The sequence below is a fragment of the Ischnura elegans genome, chromosome 3, assembly GCF_921293095.1.
Source record: "Ischnura elegans chromosome 3, ioIscEleg1.1, whole genome shotgun sequence".
Classification (NCBI taxonomy): Eukaryota; Metazoa; Arthropoda; class Insecta; order Odonata; family Coenagrionidae; genus Ischnura; species Ischnura elegans.
The window spans coordinates 21,403,976-21,425,948 of record NC_060248.1 but is presented as its reverse complement, the minus strand read 5'-3'; the positions used below and the strand labels follow the sequence as shown (position 1 = coordinate 21,425,948).

General features: G+C 42.6%; 1 protein-coding gene across 2 annotated transcripts in view; it reads right to left on the bottom strand.

Moving 5' to 3' along the window:
* Window positions 1-21,973, bottom strand: part of LOC124155544 (RNA-binding protein fusilli) — a 304,754-nt gene that overhangs the window by 8,447 nt on the left and 274,334 nt on the right. The window contains exons 6-11 of one of the 2 annotated variants that reach the window (XM_046529454.1): window positions 13,803-13,913; window positions 11,124-11,394; window positions 9,415-9,636; window positions 6,604-6,891; window positions 5,148-5,481; window positions 705-5,021 (exon numbers count right to left, since the gene is read on the bottom strand). In XM_046529454.1, coding sequence (XP_046385410.1) covers window positions 3,910-5,021; window positions 5,148-5,481; window positions 6,604-6,891; window positions 9,415-9,636; window positions 11,124-11,394; window positions 13,803-13,913 — 2,338 coding nt within the window. In that variant the 3' untranslated portion in view covers window positions 705-3,909. Of the gene's footprint in view, window positions 1-704; window positions 5,022-5,147; window positions 5,482-6,603; window positions 6,892-9,414; window positions 9,637-11,123; window positions 11,395-13,802; window positions 13,914-21,973 lie in introns of those variants that run through there. The other variant, XM_046529455.1, reaches the window with a different exon arrangement.

The window sequence follows — 21,973 nt, the reverse complement described above, 5'->3', positions numbered from 1 at the left end:
CTGACAGAAGAGAAAGTGCCATACTCTTTCTTTAGAAGATTTGCTGTATATTCCCCATGAATGCAACCACATTAATGATCATGTAATTTCAAAAAACCATATTTCTCTTACGAAATACTTGGCAATCTACGGAACACCCGATACTGATGCTGCATACATACATAAAGCTATTTATCAAGAAAAACTAATAATTTGGCAAAGTTAAGTGATTTAAACTTGTCATCACAAAAAGAGATCATAGCAGTCATTTGAATATATCTTAAGAAGCATACTGTTTTAGTCTTTTTCACCCAAACCCAGATTTTTCAAAGCAATTAGGTAGCAATATGTAAAAACAAATCAGGACAAAAACTCAAAGGTCCATCTATACATTTTCTGCACACACCAAATATGCTCACACTCACACATACATAAACATTAAAAGCATGCAATTAACCCAAAATTTTTGTCTTTTATAAATGTGAGTCCACAGATATAGGAAATGAAAGAGAGATCCCACAAGAAGAAGTATTGCAATGTATTGGAAACAAAGGCTTAGCCAAGCATACCACACCATGCTAATAATATCTACTATAGTAGTGAGAGTAGATCCTTCCGCCTACCTTAAACATCCAGGGGTTGGGAAGACTCAGGAAAAGAGTGGAAAAAAACTTGAGATTGCGCATTTTTGTATTTAGAGAACCCAACCATAAAACCGCTGTGAATAAATTTCAAATAAAAATTTTATTTCTGTTCTTTCTCCCTCTCCTCCCATGATACAAAAATACATCACACTACCTATTAGCCCTTGCTAGAACAACAAAACCACTCCAAAACATACCTATTGTTTCAACCACTCACCGATTACCTGTGTCAGGCAATTCGTGGCAAGTGATAGAACAATATGCATTATGACATTTTTGCAGTTATTTCATTCCTCACAAAACCCAACAGAAAGTTACTACTAGCTCAAGCAAGGGCCATAATATTTATATAATCTTTTATGCAAATGATGCAGCTATTATTAAATTGGCTACATTACAAAGCTACTGGAATGTTCATAAAACAAAACAAAAATAAAGGAATATCAGTGGTTTTGGTTATAAGGAATTTTTTTTTAACGGACGGGTTCAGGTTAGGAATGGGCACAAAGGTGTGCAAAGGAAAGCATTATGGTTAAAAGACCAAATGATACAAAGGAAATTATTATTTTTTGCCTGACATACTATGGCAGTGCAGTTTTATGAATCATTTTAATATAATTATCAATAATAAATGTATGCTATGAAAAGCAGAAATGCATAAGACAAAAAAAAAAAATCAACAGTACATCATAAACCCTGTGAGTGTGAGTCAACAGAAAACATCACCGAATATATTTATAGATATATAAAACAATTTCGGGGCACCCAAATGTCTTTCCCCGAAAGAGACAGCTGCACACTTCCATCAGGAATCATCACTACATGCTTCATCAACAGTGAGCACTATTTCAGTTGCATTTCTGACAGTTTTTAACGAAGTGGGAGGCACGAAAGGCAACTGAGTCCAGAGTCAAGGCCATAACAAAAGACACGAATACTCATGAAAGATAACCCAAGTTTTTCTAACACACTTCGTATGACAAGCTATGCGCAAACATCTCATAAAAATTGTCATCACATCACTTATATGAGTCCCTGTTGGAAGAATGTTATATAAAAATGGATAATAAAGAATCACCTATAAAAATTTAGTCTCTCTTTAAGTACATGCAAATACAACCTTTTCTTGAGAACATGGTTTAGTTGCCACCAATTATTTATTACATTCAATAGGCACAGAGGCAAAAATGACGAGGAATGTTCCAAACAAATGGTCAAGATGCAAGGCCATCCAACTGTATTGGATATCAACATAAAGAGGAAGAAAGACAAAGCAAACGAGTGTGGATCATTTAAGTCCACTTATGCCATCGATGCCTTCCTCGTACCCCCACGAGTCGAGGAAGGTTCGACACAAACATGGGCAAGCCTCTTTTGCGTTGGCCCCCTCCTCCCACCCTCACAAGCAAATCATGGTGATGTGGGAGATTCAATGGACGGATAAGTGATGGCGAACCCACCTTGCCGCTACTACAATACGAGTATGTATATATTACATCACTGCAATGCTCTTCCAGATACAAAGCATGATCGACCATAAGATATATCCAAGCAAATTGAGAAAAAATGATTTCCACAGATGCAGACAGCTGAGAATAGACAGGGCGTCCAGGCAAGAGAAGCCCAGGAGATGAAGAGTGTTAGTTCAAAGTTTGAGTGATGTGGAAGGAGGTTCGCCATCACTGCAGCTTGAAAAGGCAAGGGTTTGGTTTTACACAGACTAAAATACTACCGGCACCAATATTGGCATTAACTGGCATTTTTTGTCAAGGCCACAGGATATGAGGAAGGGGAATGTGGACACAAGTTGAGGAATGGGAGAGTGTAACCCAAATTACAAAATACAACTGAGAAAATAAATCAGAAGGAGACTTTTGACACTACTGCACTTAGCATGCATTTTCTACTACCTAGTATTGACTCGTAACAATGGACAGCACAACAAATGTTTTCAAGGAGTTTTACTAGTCCCATAACTACTATTTAGTTGTAAAATTAGAGATTGCACAATATAGTGTGCAAGAGTGGGAAAAGTCACCTTGTCAAACATGTAAAAAGCAAAAAAAAGAAATTATGAGAACACTGATTAGCAAGATTATGGGCAAAAATGAGTTGCTTTGAGGTGAACACACATACACAATTTTAAAAAGTAATGAAACTTGTGATTTTTGAAATGTCAAACCTAATCCCAATGCATTCAATATATGTACATATAAATCTTTCCAGATGAAACAAAAATTTCTATTAAAAGTTTCTCTGTGAATTTTTTCTTCCCCAGAAAATACAATGAAGTAACTTCATTCGTACAATTTATCTGGAGCTCATGATCATGATTCAGATATTTGCAATAAAATTCTCCACATTGCCAGCAATGACATTTGAAAATAAAGGACATTTTTTTCTTATCAACACCCTATTTTAACAACAATAACATCTGGATGAAATAATGACAGTAATGGAATGTTGATAATATACAATCACTCTGCTTATTTCCACTTCAAGCACCACGATAGCCATCTAAGCCAACAGACAATCTAACATTCAAGCAAAGAGTAAAATAAAACTTCCCACATTTTTCCCGAAAACAAAGAATTTGTCAATGCATATGCATATGAGCATAGTTGTATTTGTACATGGATATGTTTAAAAACATATACAAATACAAAGTTGTAAATGAAAATATATGCACTGAATAAAATAAATGTTTTCGAGGATATACACATTATATATATTTTGTATGTTTATTACATACATTAACCTAAATAATAGCTTGCTGAAAAATATATAGCCTCATAAATTCAATACTCTCATCTCCTACAACTAACTTAAGTGGGAGACTTATCTATGAAATGCATTGGGCCATGATACTTCAGACTAATTATTGCATAAATTAATGGAGTATATCTAATTGTTAGTAATAATTTGTCCTTGAGTCATCAATATGAATGAGTAAACCCTTCAATTCATAACATACTTATATTTAATAATGCTTCTAAGATAAGCAATCGAATAACAAATAAGATTAATCTGTATAAAAATAGAAATTTTTTTGCATTAATCTTTCGCTTAACACACACCTCTGTTAAGTCAAAACTCATAACAGAAGCTCTTTCAATGCAAATGCCACAGTCAACAACAAAAATATAATATAAAGAATTCAGGAATGTATGACCATTTAAAAAAGTAGACTTCATGAATTCTGAGGATCTTTAGGATGGAAAACCAGCTAAGGCAACCACTAAGTATATACTCATTAAAAATGTCACAATTGGAAAGTTCGATCTCCCTACATATAAAACCTTGCCCTATAATTCATGGCCTGGAAAGCCATGGCAGCAGCTGCTGCAGGGTGCGTGAGTGCCGATCCGGGAGGCATCGAGAATGTACTAGCCCCTGAAACAGGCACATGTGGGTGGGAAGATTGGGACGTGAGTGGCTGTTGCTGCCACGGTCTCTTGGCCAAAACCCCTGTCCCTTGCCCACTGCCCACCCCTGGGAATGCCTCCTCCCACGACCTCTTTGCGCTCATCTGCTGCTGAGCCGCAGCCATTGCTGCAGCCACCTGAGGGGTGAAACCAGCCCCAGGGGTACTCCCGTAAGGAGAGGCAGTCGTCACCGTGTGCGCTTTCATGGGGGGATGGAGATACTGTGGAGGCGGTGGGACAGTGGCACTACCGCCTAGCTGAGAGGGGCTCGTCGACGTGATCGGGAGCCGAGGGGGCACATTCAGCAGGAAGAGACTGTTGGGATTGGCACCAGGGTTCGCGGCATGTGCCTGATGGGCATACATCCCCATGGGGTTGTGCGGGCCGTAAGGGTTCGCGGAGGGGGCTGAGGAGGCGGCCGCCACCGCCGCCTGCAGTATGGGGGAATATGGGAGCATGGAGGCAGTGGAGGTGGCTGGGGGTGGGAGGGATCGCGCGGCCGCCGCGGCTGCCGCTGCCGCCAGGATGGACTTGACGTGCGCGGCCGCCACCGGCGACTGGGGTAGGCCGGAGGCGGCGGGGTTGCCGTTCAGATCCCAGGCGGGCACTAAGGCGCCGGCTACGGGCGACGGAGGGGGTGGGAACTGCGTGGGGGTCGCAGGGGACGCGACCGAAGGGGGCAGGTGCGGCGGGGCCTTGGCGGCGGCGGTGGGGGACCCGCCCATGGGGCCCCCGCCCGCCTGCTGGCTGCTAGCGGCCGCCGCAGCGGCCAAACCCATCAACCAGAGGTTGTTTCCGGGGTTGCTGGCGGGGCCGCTGGCGGCGCCACCGTCGTGCTGCTGCTGTTGCTGCTGCTGTTGTTGCTGTTGCTGCTGCTGCTGGTGGTGCGCCAGGGCGAGGTTCTGGGCCGCAAGGGCCTGCGCCATCATCAGGGACTGGTGGGGGTGCTCGGGCCAGGCGGGCGACTGCGGCGCTGGGGGCGGAAGAGAGGGAGTGGGCGGCGCGGCGGCGGCCGAATGAGGCGGGGGGCCTGTGGGGGCGGAAGGCGGCCCCGCGGCTGGGGCCAGGGCGGGGGGCATGGGGGCGGCGCTCAACATACCGGGTGACAGGAGGGCGGCGGCCGCCACGGCCGCCTTGTGGTGCGCCGCGTGATGGTGAGCCGCGTGGTGGTGCTGGGCGTGGTGCGCGTGGTGGTGGGCGTGCGCCGCCGCCGCGTGGTGCGCGTGGGCCGCGGCTGCGGCGGCGGCCGCTGCTGCCGGGGACGGCAGGCCGCCCGTGAGCACCAGGTTCATGTCCTCGCCGGAGCACTGGAACACTTCGATATAACGCTGCTTCTTGCCGAAGCCCATGTAGCGGTGGTGCTTCTGCTGAGCTGCCAGGAAGGCGGACTGCTCAGAGTCCATCTGGATGAAAGCCTCCCCCGACGGTTGACCCTGCAATGTACGAATGATCAGGGATGCACCAATCACGCACGCAGCATAGGCAAAATGAGGCTGACGCCATTAAAGGCAAGGAAGGAGTGAATTTATCCCCTCGCAATTTTACGATCAAGTGAATAATATTACTCTTCACAGGTAAATTATAGAATATAATCAGTAAACTCGACGTGAAAAAATCATATGATGCGAACGATACGCAAATATTCACACCAGGGCCGATTCTAGACATTTTTCTAATGTAAGCAAACAACATTCTACCCCTCCCCCCTTCAAAAACAACCTGAGAGCTAGTAGGGATTCTCTCCGGATACATTTTTAAATAAATACAAATACTTGAGGAATAAGGTTCGAGGCTTGAATACCATCGCGAATTTATAACGTGCTTGCTCTCAGTGGAGATCTAAGGGGAGGGGGGCTAAGGGGGCTATCCCCCCCTTGGGCATCCAATTTACACTAGATAGAATGGTAATTTTTTCCGACTCGCACTACTTATGGAATTTTGACCCCCACTTAGGCCCCCTTGTTCCTATCGTGGATACGCCATTGCTGCTCTTATATATTGAATGTGATATTTTTAGGGCTTAAAAACCAGCCCTTGGGCGCCGCCTTGCCTTTCGCTTGGCTCCTTACGCGTCCGCGTACTTTGCTTACCCCTTAAACCGGCCCTAAGTCTCACATAAAGAAGGACTTTAGGGCAGATGGACAAGGTTTGCTGTCATCAATCGAATTTTATCATTTGGAATCTGGAAATTACCTATTGATTTAAGTATTTCATAGCCTTCAGACGCCTATCCATAACGACGAATTTCTTCTAAAGATGTTTTCGATCCATTACCTGTGGTAATAAATTGTGTATTTCCTATGATGGATGATTTCACACAAAGCTGAAAAATCCATTTACAGATATACTAACTAATCCGTGCACTCAACGTATTCGTGAAGGCCTACATTTTTCTTTGATGCACTTTATAAATGACACTTAAAACCAATTCAGCTTAATTAAAGTGGTTCAAGTAAATGCAAAATTACAAATTAAGCCGATTGGCAAATCCATTTACTTTGGCCGAACAGAGAAAGCAGATATTTAATACCACACGATCAATTGGCCGCACGTACCTGCGCGTTGTAAACCATGTGTACCCCTTGGAAGACAATGTTCTTGGCGTGATCTCCAAGGAAGTCGAGGATGTGCTCCACCTGAGCCTCGTACGGGAGACCGCGCAGCCGCACGCAGTCCTTCCGCGTTCCGGACGTGATGATGTGCTGCGGGAGGAGGGGCACGGAGGACGCGGCGGCTGCGGCAGCCGCGGCGGCGGCGGCAGCAGCTGCGGCGGCCGCCGGGATCTGGGCGATGAGCGGCTGCTGCGGCTCGTACGTCTTCGGGTCCAGCGAGCGATTCAGCACCTGTACAGAAATGAAGGGGTCCGTTAACTGGAGTGAGAGCAGCGGAGACAACAAGTAATCGGGACAACCGAGTAGACATCGGTACGCAAATGAATCAGTTTCATTGTTTCATAGTCATCGAATCGGGTTTATCATCTTCCCGAAGAAGGAAATGGTCGGAAAACATATTGTATTGGTTATCACGGAATCATCATTGCAAATAATCGACAGACTTAAGTACATTTGTATGGAACTAGTGGCCTGTAAAGATACATTTCTTTTTTCAACATGCATAACTTTATTAAAATAAGACATAGCAATATTTCCATTGAGTTTAATTATTACACAAGGCGTTTGGTCGTTACAAACAACATCGTCTAGTGTGCGTCAACATCATACAAGATATGCATAACTTTTTTTTTACTTTAAGCTATCAGTCTGAATTTACGCAGGTTATGGAGTAGCCTCTCATTGACATTTGCTTGGATCTCATTTTTACATCCGAGAAAAAGTGACACAAGTTTTTCCACAAGGTAACACGGCACGAAAAAAGATTGACCCAGAGAGAGAGTAATTATGATTCTTGATTTCTTCTCGCACCACGAAAAAGGACATCGGCAGATGTCTGCCACTAGTTTCACTCCCTTGACTTGGCATCACAATGACGAATATAATGTTTTTTTTTAAGATATATTTTAGGTATCTGGCTCACCATGACGCATATTTTAGAAGGAGATTATGTGTATCATGTCACCGCAATCATTTAAAATCAGTAAAGCAGCCACAGACGGTCACATAATTACACAAATACCACCAAGTGCAAATAAGAGTACTAAAAACACAATAAAAATCACAAAAATATCTCAATTGCGGCACATAGATTTACCTATGATTGCAAAACAATGAACTGAAAAGGAACAGAAAAATACTACATCCACGATAGGTTGAACGGGTTGGTAATATTCACAGACGTTTGAACACAAATCATAAAAATAAAGGGTAATACCATGGTAATAATCACTCGACGTAAAGCAGTTGGTCAGCAGCACGTTACATGCCCGATTAAATAGAGAACAGTCGCAGACGAAGCAGCAAGAGTCATGGAGTATGCATGAGGCCTGGTGAGCAGTAGGTACCAATAAAGCTGAGATTTTAACACCACTTTCAACCACTTAGCAGCTGCGGTTAACACCACACGCGGTAGCACTCAAAGTTATAGCAATGGCCGCAACCGCTCTATATTCTCCGAGGTGGGGAGTAAGATGCATTAATTCTTAAGCATGCATTAATTTTAAAACATTTAGGATGACATTTTCATTCGATAAAACAAAACGATTCAGTGAAATTCATTACAACGCAAGAGAGTAAAAAGAGCGTTAAAGTGGATTCATCGCGACTTGACGACATGAAATTTAAAAGCAAGGAGGGACTCAATATTTATAAACACAAACACATCTTTGATGGGAAACAAAGTATAACACAGGACATTAAAATAATCCAGATTTATACAATGATTTAAGAGGATACATACGATATTTGTAGTGAAACAAAAAACACTATCACCTAAATCAATTCAAAACTTAGCACCATGCTACTCAATGTAAAAAATGAAATCGCACCTCCGATGAAAATGTTCATTACCGTCTCTCGAGCGAAAAAAAGAATGGCAGGCTAGCACAATAATATTGAAGATCAATATTGACTACTTGACTTAAACCTTGAAGTACTGAAATAATTAATGGCAAGGTTTGAATGCAACGCTAAAAAACCACAAACAATGGTCGAATGTGTATCAAAGAATCTTTCTCCTAACATGTACTCACACAGAACGAAATTGGAGAAAAGTCACTAAAAACAGAGAGGGCTTTCTGGGAAGCTTTTTTCATCTCCGAACTTATGCTAGCTTATCTCTTTCCCTTGAGATTATGTTATTTACTGGATTAATGAACATTTAATGAATTCCTAACTCAACATCAGCATTTTTCCAAGGATGAATCTGTTCACTTCAAACTCCACTTACAGCGTCAATCTTGAATAAGCATTTGTTCCAGTACTCCCCTCGGGTACTATATGCCTATCCAAGTTCTCAATGAGTGTTGTATGGCAAACAACATTAATATTTAGGCGGAAAATTGTTAAGAGGGCGTTACTTAACGTGGATGTTATGTAGGTCTGAATCCTTTCAATGAGCCAGGGCCAACCACCGCAGGAATACTACGTAAATCTTTTATGAGACAAAAACTTGGAGGAATTCGTAAAATGCCAAAAACAAATATCCACAAAAAATACATATTTCAACCACATACGGTTGGTTATTTATCGGAAAATTGTTTATAGATTAATTTTAAGCGGCAAACTTGGGAGAGTAACATTGATTTTTTTCATTCAAATTCATTCCTGGTTATTTAGAACGAATAGGGGCAAGAATTATCGGTTGTGGGAGAGAATACGCCATCACCACTAGGGCAAGGAAGCAATAAGACTCTTCCTGGACACACAACGACAACTACGTACAGCGGCCGTCTAGAGCAAACATTAGCTTACCTGCTGCACTTCGGCCGTCGTGCTCCGGAACAGTTCGATGTATCTGGAGCCGATGAGCTCGCGGTGCTTGCTGAGCGCGGGCCCGGCGTCTTCCTCCTTGGCGAAGAGCACAAACGCGTCGCCAGTGGCCCTGCCGTCCGGCTTCTTGACGAACAGCACCCCCTGCTCGCCATCCATAACACTGCAGCTGCCCTCGCCGCCATCTCCCTCGAAGAACTCGATCTGCACGGGTGAGCAATCGCAACAGTTATTAAGACATCCCACGGACGTGTAATTCAAACAATGCTCACTCACCCAGTCAGTGGCATAACTAGGAATATGCTTTGGTGGGGGGGGGGGGGGGGTGGCTTGAATGACCTGCGGTGGCGACCCACTCCCCCCCAGGCATTGGGGAAAGTTTTTGAAAAATGACATAACTGGAAATACATTTTACATCATTTTGGCCCTAAAAATTTAACTATAAACAGATGCAGTTATTATATGTCAAAACTAGACAATATTTATGAATATTTTTTTTTATTTCTCCGAGGCTTTGGAGGAGGGGATCTATCCCCTCATCCCCCCCATACTTACGCCACTGCACCCAGTGATGCAACCTAAAGATTAGTTAGGGTATAAGAGGGTAGAAGTCACGCCAAACAAAGCCAGAGACGTGTGAAAATCACACATTCAGGGTAGGGGGGATCAGTTCCTTTCCCTGTGCCATCCTGTACTTCGAGGATTTCGATTTAAGGCATCAAAAGTTTCTTCCGGGATCTAAACCCATGACCCCTAGATCAGCAGCCAAGCGCTCTTCCCACCAGGCTATCAGAATTCAATACATTAGTGTCAAAACTACATCGGAGAGGTTAGCGGAGGAGAGCGAAGGATTATGCACCGCGTGCGTCCATCTTTGTACACAAGTTTCGCCGGCATTGCAGCTGGCTTCTTCTATCAACGGTCTTTTATACACCACCTCTCAGCACTTACTCGGCCTGCAGAAGCCAGCTGCAACGCAGGCGAAACTGCAGTCCACAAAGATGGACATGCGCGGTGGATATTCCGTACGCCTCTCCGCTGAATTTTCACCACACCGCGAAAGGCTACTCAAGGAAGTGAAAAAAATTAGTTGATTTGAGTTTCCCATTGGCATTCCGAGCAGAGTTTTTTACCGAGACACCATCACGAGGACCTTCCCTTGAGCACTACCAACGGGGGAGGGGGAGAAAGGAGAGGGGATGATTTGAAAGGGGGATGCTTTTCGGAATGCTTCATTCAAAGAGGATGCACTCAAGACAGTAACTCCCAAATATTTATGAAGGGTTTGAAACCCCCTTTACGTAATCACGTAGAAGTGTTGAAGTATCTTTAAGTAGGTAAGTGTTATGGTTGTATTTTTTAGTAAAATTACAGTAATTAATCCCAACGGTGAAGGGATTACATTAATATACATTTGATTTCATACAAAATACATGAATTATACAAAAATATTGATACGATACTCTTCCTTTCTATTTCTCAGCATACTTCAGAGCAAACTTTCAATCAAAAAACACTTCAAAGGTGATTGCAATAGTTTTGGTTTTACAAGCCACATTAAACTTTTACTCGGCATTACAGGTACGTAAATACAATTTAATCCCTCATATGTGCCTCGGATACACTTTCTTTTATGCAGTTCATACATTATTTTATAACTGTGTGGAAGTGGAATGAATCCTCAAACTTACCACTTTCTTGGCGGTGCAGTCGTAGGGTAGACCGCGCATGCGCACAATGACTTGCGCGCCCTTGGAGAGAAAGGCTTGCGCCTCGTTGCTGCTGCCGCCCGCCACGTTGACGAAGTCCTCGCCGGACGCCGTGTAAACCTCGATGTATCGGTTGCCGATGTGGTGGCGGTGGCGTTTGAGGGCCATGTCGCGGTGCTCCTGGCTCACAAACCTCACAAGCGCCTCCCCGTTGCGCCGGCCCTGCGGACTCAAGCACAGAGCCACGCCGCCCCTGCCACGAGAAGACACAAAATACAATCAGCAACTCCCGCCGGACATACACACAGTGAACTAGAAAAAGCTAGATTACATTTTTGACGATGAGTTGGTCATTCGATATTTGATCTTTCTCAAAGCCATCACCGATACAGTGGACGTGAGTTTTGGCGAACAACAAATTTCAAGGCCTAAAAAATTCCTACAATAAATTATATCCGACCGAACTAGATTGCGCTAAATTATTTCTTGGTAATAGCATTAATTTACTGAAATATGGGTCAGTTGAATAAAATTAGCGCGGACATTGACAAGTTTTTCATGATTAACCTTCGTAATTTCCACCGAATTTTTATTTGAAACTCGCACAACTTATTTCACTGCACAGTAGCAGATTAATGTGCGCTGCCCAAGTGGAAAACTTTTAGCAAGAGTATTTTAAGCAAGAATTTTTGAAGGGTAGAGTTTCTCATGCTAATTTGAATCAAATTAATAAAGGAAAAAGGGGTTTAAAGAGGTAGAAAGGAAGGGTGGTAAGATGATTGTAACTAGTACGGCTACAGGGTATTTGTATTTATGAATATTGTAAACTATTTCAGCCTTTCCCAAATGGCACCTATATTTCCAAAATACTTGGCCCTCAAAATATCTGAAAATAATTTTGTCAGCAAGGAACTAATTATGTGAAAATGGGTTGTTCATTGCAAATGACTAGGCGACAGAAAATCTCTCTTCGGCCTAGGCTGGCCATAGCGAAGGAGGGAAAATTCGTGGCTTTGGTCGGGATATAACAATAATTCTTAACATTCTCAACAATAAAACCCCCCTCCTGCGCTGGAGTCAGCGAGAGCACGCGAGTAAGGCAGTTCTCAGTCTCCATGCCTTTCGAAATCAACTTCTGGGACCAAGCGAGTGCGTTTTCAGAAGCCGATGTCATATGGTAAGACATGCACAGGGAAAGTAACATTAACACGATGAAAAATAATCCGAGTTTTATCTGGAAATCGTTCCGCCGATTCATTTGGTTATCGCCTAATTGAGGAAAATTAAGGAAGCCGCTTTCACAGAACTATCAAACAAGCATATCAACCAAAGTAAAATTCATGATCGATTAATGATTTTATTATAATAAAAAACTCAACAAATACCAATGTATACAAATCACTATTTTCCCCTATCCATATGGATCGTCACACAAACTACGTAAGACAACACCTCCTAACACGAAGTTTCAAAGGCTCATGCAAGAGTATAATGAATAAAACATTCAGAGTATAGATTTTAAAAAATTAGCGGACATAATATAAAGCTTTGTAAATGAGAACAACTGCAACTTTTTCGCGAGTAATTCATATTATTCTACGGTACAATGTCTACAAATCTTTTCAAAAGTCTCATGTTTCCTAAACTCAAGCCATCTTAAGTGCCTCTGCAGTCTCACTGAAAAATTAAAAAAAAATTGAGGTTGACATTTGCTCTTCAAATGCTTCAAGTCGATGCCACTCTGTCCAGATCTGAATCGTACTGGTTCGGTAAAGGTCTACTATGAAATGCCAGGAAGTTTTTTTGTAAAAATTAAAAGCTATAGCTGCTTTCATGCAAATAAGTTTGAGGTTCATGAATACTCACATAATATTGACATGTCTAGGAGATAATATGGCATTGCCACCACAAAAAACAACAAATTAAGGCAAGATTATGGGAACATTCAACCGCGCGGTAAATTTAAGGGAATGGAATGAGATTTCCCAATCGAAAAAATCAGCAAAATAATGAATCAGTGAGGGATTTCCGTGGCTATTATTACTGTTGGCCAAACTAAACTGTGAGGCCAAACGAGAGTATTTTTCTAGGCTTAACTCTAGATCGGCTGTGAAGCAATTTGAGCTGCTCGCAGCCTTGCGGGCACTGATGCGTCAGAAGGCAAATAGTGAAAGCGGTCAGAGACACGAGGGGCATGACCCGGCAGTGTGACATTCAGAATACCAGCAGCGATGGCCAGGAGGTGGCCCGCGGGCATCAGTGAGACCAGCTAATTCTATGAAAGTGGACGTCACCAAGCACGCAGGTGTAAACATTTCCAAAGTGATTGACACTTACAACACAGGAATAGGGTGGCTAGCGTCGCATCAGGCCTTTTTAAGCAGTTGGTAAAACGACTGACTTGCACATAGATGATGTGTTAATTGAAAACATCTGGAAACTTATCGGAATTCGAATAGTTTCAATAATGAATTCCTCTGAATCTCCATAGATGAATCAGCAATGATATAAGACAAGGATTTAAATTTCTTTCTCCTATAATGTCCTCATATCATTCAATAAAGAATCATTTCGAATTCTAGCTGTAATAATCAGCAAACACCCCAGAATATTAAAACATGATAATTAAAAATAACAACAAAAAGTAAAAAGTTTACTTACTTGGCAACATTAAGTCCTCGAAAGAACTTGGCGATATCTTGATCAGATGACTGCCAAGGAAGACCACGAGCTCTGACAACACAGTTATTGTCTACCTCTTCATTCTTCGAACTGAAAAGAGAAAATAAATAAGTCAATAACCGAGGATCTATGAACACTGAGGAGTAGAAATATATAATACTTCAAATGTTATTTAAAAAATCTAATTTCCTAAATATTATTATAGTTAGCCAAAAACCTAAAGTTAGTGAAACAAGGGTAGTAACATGGGTTCCCTGGACGACATTAAAACGTCCCTAATGAGACGCTTTGCTATAGGAAATCAGCTATAATATTTGATCACATACATTCGACTTTTTCCATGTAAATCTAAGGAGGTGTTTCCTACATGCTTACAGCATAGAGGTAGCAGAGGCAGTGAGGGTTTCAAAGCCAAATGTATATATGGGCCATATATAATATGGGCCAATACTAGCGAATATTCCATTCCAATGGCAGTAACGCACAGGGGATGACAGCAGTCGAGGACTCACAGGCATTTGAAATTTGGTGTTGAAGAAGAAAAATGAAGATAAAATGGATATACCGATTGAGTTATGAGAAATTCCAAAGAAGAGTGAGAGAAAAGTGAGATTTTGTGAAAACCGTTGGAAGGAGATGGAACAACTTAATTGGCTACATCATGAGGTACGACAGTCTGATGGTGATAATCCTCGAAGGAAAAATGGACAGAAAGAACCACAAACAAACACCTCCTATGAGATGTAGAGACCAAGTGATGAAAGATGTAAGAAAATAAATACGATGAATAAGCTGAATACCTCTCCTATCCAAATTCGCCTATGACCACAGTGCAGCAAGTTCGTCTCGCATTAAAGAAATCGGCGAATTTAAAGATACCATGAGAATACTACGGAGCAGGCAATATTTCCCATCACATCGATGAATCAAGATTTGGCCGGGGAATATTTGACCAAGGAAGGCAGGAATTACAACAAATGAGTCACCAGAAACACAAAATTAAAATAGAAGTTGCATGATATTTTTCGGCAGAAGTTGCAAAAAATACTTTCAGTGTTAAGAACAATATTTTACCTAATATACTCGCAACTACCATAATTAAACCGCATCAATTGATGAACCACGCTCACGGGCAATAATTTAATAGAAACGCTTTAAAAAATTCATAAAATTCGAAGCATAAAAAAACAATGTTTAAGTATATCGGGACTAGCCACGGTGATAACTTTTTACGGAGTCACCCGCAATGCACAAATTGTGCGAAAAATCCACCGGGAAATTTCCATATTTCCATATTTCCAAAGGGGAGAATGACGCCTCGGTAGCTTAACTGGCTAAAGCACTTGGCCGGAAATCGAGGGATCCGGGTTCGAATCCCGGTCAAGGCGAATGATTTTTCCTCTGTGGATTTATCGCATAAAAAACAATGCTTTCTCTGAGTTACACCTGATGCATTAAAATTTTCCAGCTACGCAGTAAAGTGAGCACACAGGAAACAGAGAGGTGCGATGACTAGTGGGCTAGAAGAATTCCATTTGACGCATGGTTTAAATTTTTTAAAATCAAGTCAACGTACATATTGGTAAAAATTGATGCATTCGAATAGCAAATGCATACTTTTGGAAGGAAGACGAGACCGACTGGAGGAACTCACTGCGCTTGCGCAGTGATGATAAGGGAATTGCGTTCGAGAGCAAGAGAGCACAGAGTCAATCACTGAACACGTGAATCAAACACATCGATTGAAATGGGTCAAGTGTCACCAGCAGTATTAATGCTGGATCAACATATGTTAAGCCCCGCATTGCACAAGCGCCAACTGGGAAACAGCGATCCTCACGGGAGGAAAATCAAGAGGGATGGACGAAAATAGAATTTTTAGGCATTTGTCCCGATCCGATGACTATCATTCTCGAGAACTCCGCGGACAGTCCGAGTTATCTCTACGGCCATTAACGGCTCCGAAACCGAGGGACCTTTGCCCGCGGGCCTGTCCCACTCCATCATACGCAGGTTCTGCACACGTCCCCCACAAACGCAGCAGTTAGCCTCTCCTACAACACAGTCCGAGGATTTGGCAGCGGAGATATATCTGCTTATCGGCGTCCATTCCATTCCATCGAAGAAAGAGGGAAATCCGGCCGATGGTATATCGAAAGGCAGACAGCTTCTCCATCCTTGAAGGGCTGGGGATACAATATGCGGCTTACGACTTCATTCTTCACGAATTCCGCGGGCAGGTGACTGCATTCCAAGTCAAGAGTAAATGCACGATTTTCCAAGTATTTCCAAAACTTTCTCGCCTGATGATAGCGTTGCTTTATGAAGTACTTTTTTCCCCTAAGACTCTCATTAACATGGTTGAGCTGTATAAAAACCAGAGACAAACTTTGAGCAATTGCGCCACCAGCCGTACGGATGGAGGGAAAGCCTTCCAAAGAATCGTCAGCGCTCATCATGCACATTTGAACCTGGATGGGAACCCAAGGAGAATTCCCTAGAAGCATACGGCGCCGGGAGAGTCTTCTATATTCCCAATGGCATCTTTGTCACCTCCACGGCTGCAGCGTTTCTCTCCGTGGAAAATACAACGATGGCGAAGGAAAAAGCTCCCTTCCAGGTCTTCATCATGCAAACTCTAACCTGGCTGAGAACCAGAGATTCACTAGATTCGCCGGGAAAGCCCCAGATCTTCCCGAAAGTAACTCTTTTTACCTACACGGGTTCAGCGTTCCTTCCCGTGGCAAACGTTTCGGGGGCTGAGAAAAAACACGTCGTTCCAGGAAGTGTACGGTGTCCAGCGCGGGCAGTCAGTGCAGGATCACAGTACACGTAAAGGCGGAGGGAGTCGCGGAGGGAGAGGGAGCGAGGCGGGGGAGGAGAGTAGAAAAATAAATGATAGTGGAAGCAGATTGTGGTGCCTCGCTCAGCAAAGTAAAGCGATCCGCTCATGGGCACGAAGTCCATCCATCGTGCACATATATTCCGGCAGGAAGTGTTGTAATTTCATCGACTACTCGGTCGACGGCGGCAAGTAGCCACGGCTGGGTTGCTGACGCTCCAAAAATCCTGGCCTCGGAACCCTTCGCAAGGTAAAGGAGGAGAGAGAGTGGAACAGGAGCAGAACTCGGCGATTCAACCGAAAAAAAATATCCCAGTGATTTGACGACGGCGACAACAAGTGTTTTGCACACTGTGCAACACCGAAAATCCGGGCGTATTCCAAGGCAAAACAGACACAAAAGTTTGATCGGTGAAATGCATTCAGTATAAAAGCAATACACCACATAGAACTGCTAGCTGGCAGAGCCCTGATGTTGTGGGGCGCATGCAACCTGCCTCAGGAAAAAGTTTCCCTCTAATCGTTTTTAAGACAAAAACACGTAACACGACAGATAAGAAACATCCGTACAAATTGAAGACAAATCCTACAAAGCTGAAGAGTGCAATCGAAACTGTTGGGAACACCTAATCAGAAGATTTATGGTAACGACCACGTTTCATCACATGAAATTCTTACCGGGACAATAATTTTTTTTACAATCTATTCTCACTCCAATAAAAATGGAAGAGGCATGTTTATGTTTAAAACGGGGCTCAAACATGTAGTTGCAAAGATTACTTCGTTAAAATTACCACGAATTAACAACATGCAAGGGGTCAATATTCTTTAAGAAAGAAAGGCAATTAAATTAGATGAGCTTCTAATTCTCGATGTAACATATCCAGGAGTCCTATGCAGCACGTGCCTAAGAACAAGCATCCACCGCTTAGTTTAAATAAGAAGTCCGAGGAATGACACTAGTATTTCATATGGTGAGCGGAAGTGTGATATTTAATAAATACAATGCAGCTTGTTAGATCTCATAATCTGATTTGATATATCTATGATGGTCCAATCTTCTCCAACGCACACACTCATGACCATCCACTACAGGTATCCAGATAGAACACAAGACGACGTCAATAATACTGTCGGCCATTCTTAGACACGACCTGAACTCCCAATTTCAGCACTCCACCAGTGTGGACCAAACGGGAGAACTGAACCACAATACTTTAAATATTCCAGATGGAAAAGGGACAATCACGCACCTAATAAAGCACCGAAATCCAAAGGAAGATTTTTTCGTGTAGTTAGTTAAATTTATAATTGTTAACTTAAGCGGGAAAAGACTTCGTCTATAAGAAATTAATTACATGTCGGGGAGAATTTAAAAGTTTTTCACTTCGCATAGGATGATGCTGGTATGGTATAATTTCAAAGTGGCGCCATCTTGAAACTTGAAATGCAACTAGTCGTATGATTACGTAGCTTGTGCGCATAACTAACTGTTTTTCAGATAGCAACATACCTAGGTGGTGAATAGGCATTACTCATTTAAACGAATGTCTATCAATCATTCGCTAAATCTCTTTAAGGAATGGTAGGAAATCACGTAGTAGCGAATTCAACTTTGTCTGACGATTCCTGGAGGAATGACGCATTCAATGACAAAAATAAAAATATTTTCAGAACGGTTCAATAGTTTTTTTTGCAATTTTTATGGTAAAATGGAGAATTTTAATCAAATAGCACTATCACCAAACATTCATAATCACGCGATAAATTGGAAAATATTAAATGGCAGAGAAAATAACTTTTGGCGCACCGATAAAAAACGTATGCAGAGGCCAAAAATTAAATTGAGCAGCCAAAACCCAACGCTTAATTTTAAATAATCACTGAGAAGCCTTCTTCCGCGGCAAAGGCAAAAAGCTATACTCGTCGAATGAAAAAATAGAAGGCAAAACAACGAAGTTCGCCAATCACTATTGTACAAAGTATCAAAGTCCAATCCCGTCTTGAAGCAAACCAGGGGGTGGGGGTGAGGTCTTTCTACAAAGCTACAGCTTATTCCGAACAGTATGGGTAGTGTACATACCGGCGTCAGTCCCAGTCTTCCCGTCTACTGCTGATACTGAACTCCAAAATTCATGCGATATCAATCAATTCCTACCACGTTACGGCGTCGAAAAAATGGGCGATAACCGCTAATTTAAAGTTGCACTCGGTCAATAACACCAGCCAAGCAACAGTAAATCACAGTTCTCACAGGATAAAACCATAACTGCTGTAGAGGATGGCGAATGGCTTGATAAAATCGATGATGGCACTGACGAAATCAAAATCGGCTTGGTCGTACAGCCAGGAGTCCCCAGGAAGGCGCGTTGAGCGGGGAGTGGGAGGGGCTTCACAGGTATTGTGGACCTGTTGCGATGGATCGGCTCCCCCACGGCGAGCAAGAGGCTTCTGGCACGCGTCCGACGCACCCGTGACAGTCTTAATTGGGCGCGTCACCTCAGCCAGTGGCGGGGACGACGGGAGACTGGGCAGCTCGGGTGGTGAACCATCGGCAGGTCCCCCTCGGACCCCCTCCCCACATCCAAAGGGAGGAGGAACGGAGGGGGGGGGGTTGTGTAGAAAGAACAGTGGCGACTTGACTTAGTGGGTCTCCATATCTCGGAGAAGATTCCATTTCTTCTCATTTTCTCAATGCATCCCCCCCCCCTACTCCTCCTCCTATCTTTTTCTTCGTCACCCCCTCCCGCCTCCTCGCCGAGAGATAGCCCTCCCTCCCTCCCGCTGCTATCCCTGCCCTGGGCCATCGCGTCATCGAAGGCGAGAGAGATTACGGAGGAGAGGGGGGTGGGAGGATAAGGGTATTCCAGAACTGAGAGATTTATTCCGGGACCCGATCGCCACCCTCGACTGACCTCCGACCCTTCCCCTTCTGCCCTGCACCCGACAAGGCGCCCCCGCAGCACCCGCTTGTCGCCAAGGGTACGATCGAGTAAAGGACGCAAAATCCTATCGCGAGGAGACGTCGAGACAAGAGGCGGCGATCATCGCACTCACGAGACCACATTAACACACTGCATCCTAGACGCTTAGCGATCGCTATGCCACCGATACGGTACTAAAGGCGCCAGCTGAGTGTATTTATACTTCCCCAAAAAACGGTCATAGATTTCATCACAGCAAAAGTTATTAAAAACTTCTCACTGATGCTTGTATTTAAAAGTTATGTGAAACATGCGAAGGCCGGGAACGTCTGGCAGGTTGGCACACAAATAGGTGAGGTTGAAATTTGGTTAAGCTGTTCACATCCATATTTAAATTTACATGCTTAAAAAAACTTATTTTAATAATTATGACAGCATACAATACTTATTAGAACGTTCACCAGTGGAAATCAGCCATTCAGCCGTAAATAAAACTCGAAGACAGATAGAATAGGATAAGACACACAAACACAAACGAAGAAAAACTTAGATATTTACATTCATAATCATTTTCCTCTCCTCCTATTAATCAAAGTTTGGATTAATTTCTCTTTCATCACCATAATCTTTTTAATTTGAATGATAATCATTATTTTTCAGGCAACCGGCTGATGTGTGCATAAAAAATTTTGCCTGACGCCTGTTGAGGTTAATCGCGGGGCATCATTTTGATGAATATATGATGATATTATGATGTATACTTAATTGAAGAGCCAAAATCCATACCTCTCTAATTTAAGTACGGTTTATATCCCTTTCTTTCGGCGGCCATTGTATTGTGATCCCAGTAGTGGGGCGGTTGATACAGTATTAATTCAGATAGCATTTTATTAGAGTGTCAGCAGGCTCATATCGAGATGAGGATAGCAAGAATAAGACAAGTGTTATAATTAATCCACAAGAAACTCTTGGAGACGAGACTGTGTTTAGGTGAGATGAAGCTGAGCCGGCGATCTGAAAAATATTCACCACGAAAGAATGCTCTCACGACAGGAAAAACTGGGTTTCCCCTGGTAGTAATGCAGTCTATGAACCGAATTTTTAATGCAACTTGGAAGAGATTTCAACGCAAGACGCTGGAAGTCACAACTTGAGTAACAAAAAAATACACTAGACTTCGAATGTGCGGTATCTAACACTTTCTGATTAGTGCTAACATTCAATAAATCACGTAACTAGACTCTAGGAATAAACTCAATGAATGCGATAAACACACACCAAAGAAAGAAATACTCTGATAAAAAACAATGTGACTTGACAGAGATTTGAACCCAAATGTCCAAATTGTGGCCATGATTAATAAGTAAATTGATATTACTAACAAGTAAAATTTCCTCTTCTATCCATTTATATATTTACTTGCGCAATTAAAAAAATAACCCAGGAAAGTTCTCCACTAATGCTACAGTCCATTCACATAATACCAGAAATAAATTATACATGCATTCTGATCTAATACTAATTCACCATGCAAAAATCGACACATTTTGTATGAGGCATTATAATTTTTTAACAAGCTGCCAGATGAACTGGAAAAAATTCCCTCTTCCTCATTGCTTCACAGAAAATCAAGCTTTTATTGTTAAATAAATGGTATTACATTGTAATGAATTTTTCGAATGCTGTAGAATTTCAGTACATAAGGTATAGCTACATCTACATACTGCCCCGTAAAGCTGCCTCAATAGGCGTATGGCGGGGGGTGTAAGACCGTTAACAAATGAAAAGAAAATGCTCCAACAAAGTTCCGCCTAGCACTTATTTTTCGGGAGAAAAAAATTCCCATTCATATCCGTTCGGCAAAATCTCTCTCTTAATTTATCTTTTCTGTCGGACATGGAAATAAAGAAGGGTACTTATATAATTTTCTCCGTGTCGCTCTGAAAGATATCTATTCTCAATTGCTCAAGTAATCTAAGCCAAGCGCGCAGCCTCCGAGTCTCTACAGGCGCCCAGCTTAACTCGTTTAACATGTGTGCATCGAAGGCATTTTAGCTCATTTGTATGTATTGTTCATGCACGCCGTCATTTATACTTTGGCTTGTCTTATACTATTTATATCATAAGTGGGCAGAAAATTAACATTATTATTCCAGCACCTAGAGATATGCACATGTTATACACACACCACTAATTCGATGATATCGTATTTGAAGCTATGCTGGAAGTCTTCCAGGGTCTTCCACAGATTGAGAGGTTACATAATGCCCGACATCTCGACACAAGAATCATTCTGAAAGATAAGCCAACCCGTGCGGACCCTTCAGACGGAAGAAATAAGAGAACTTCGTTTAAAGCAAGCATAGGGAAAACGTTAGATCTAG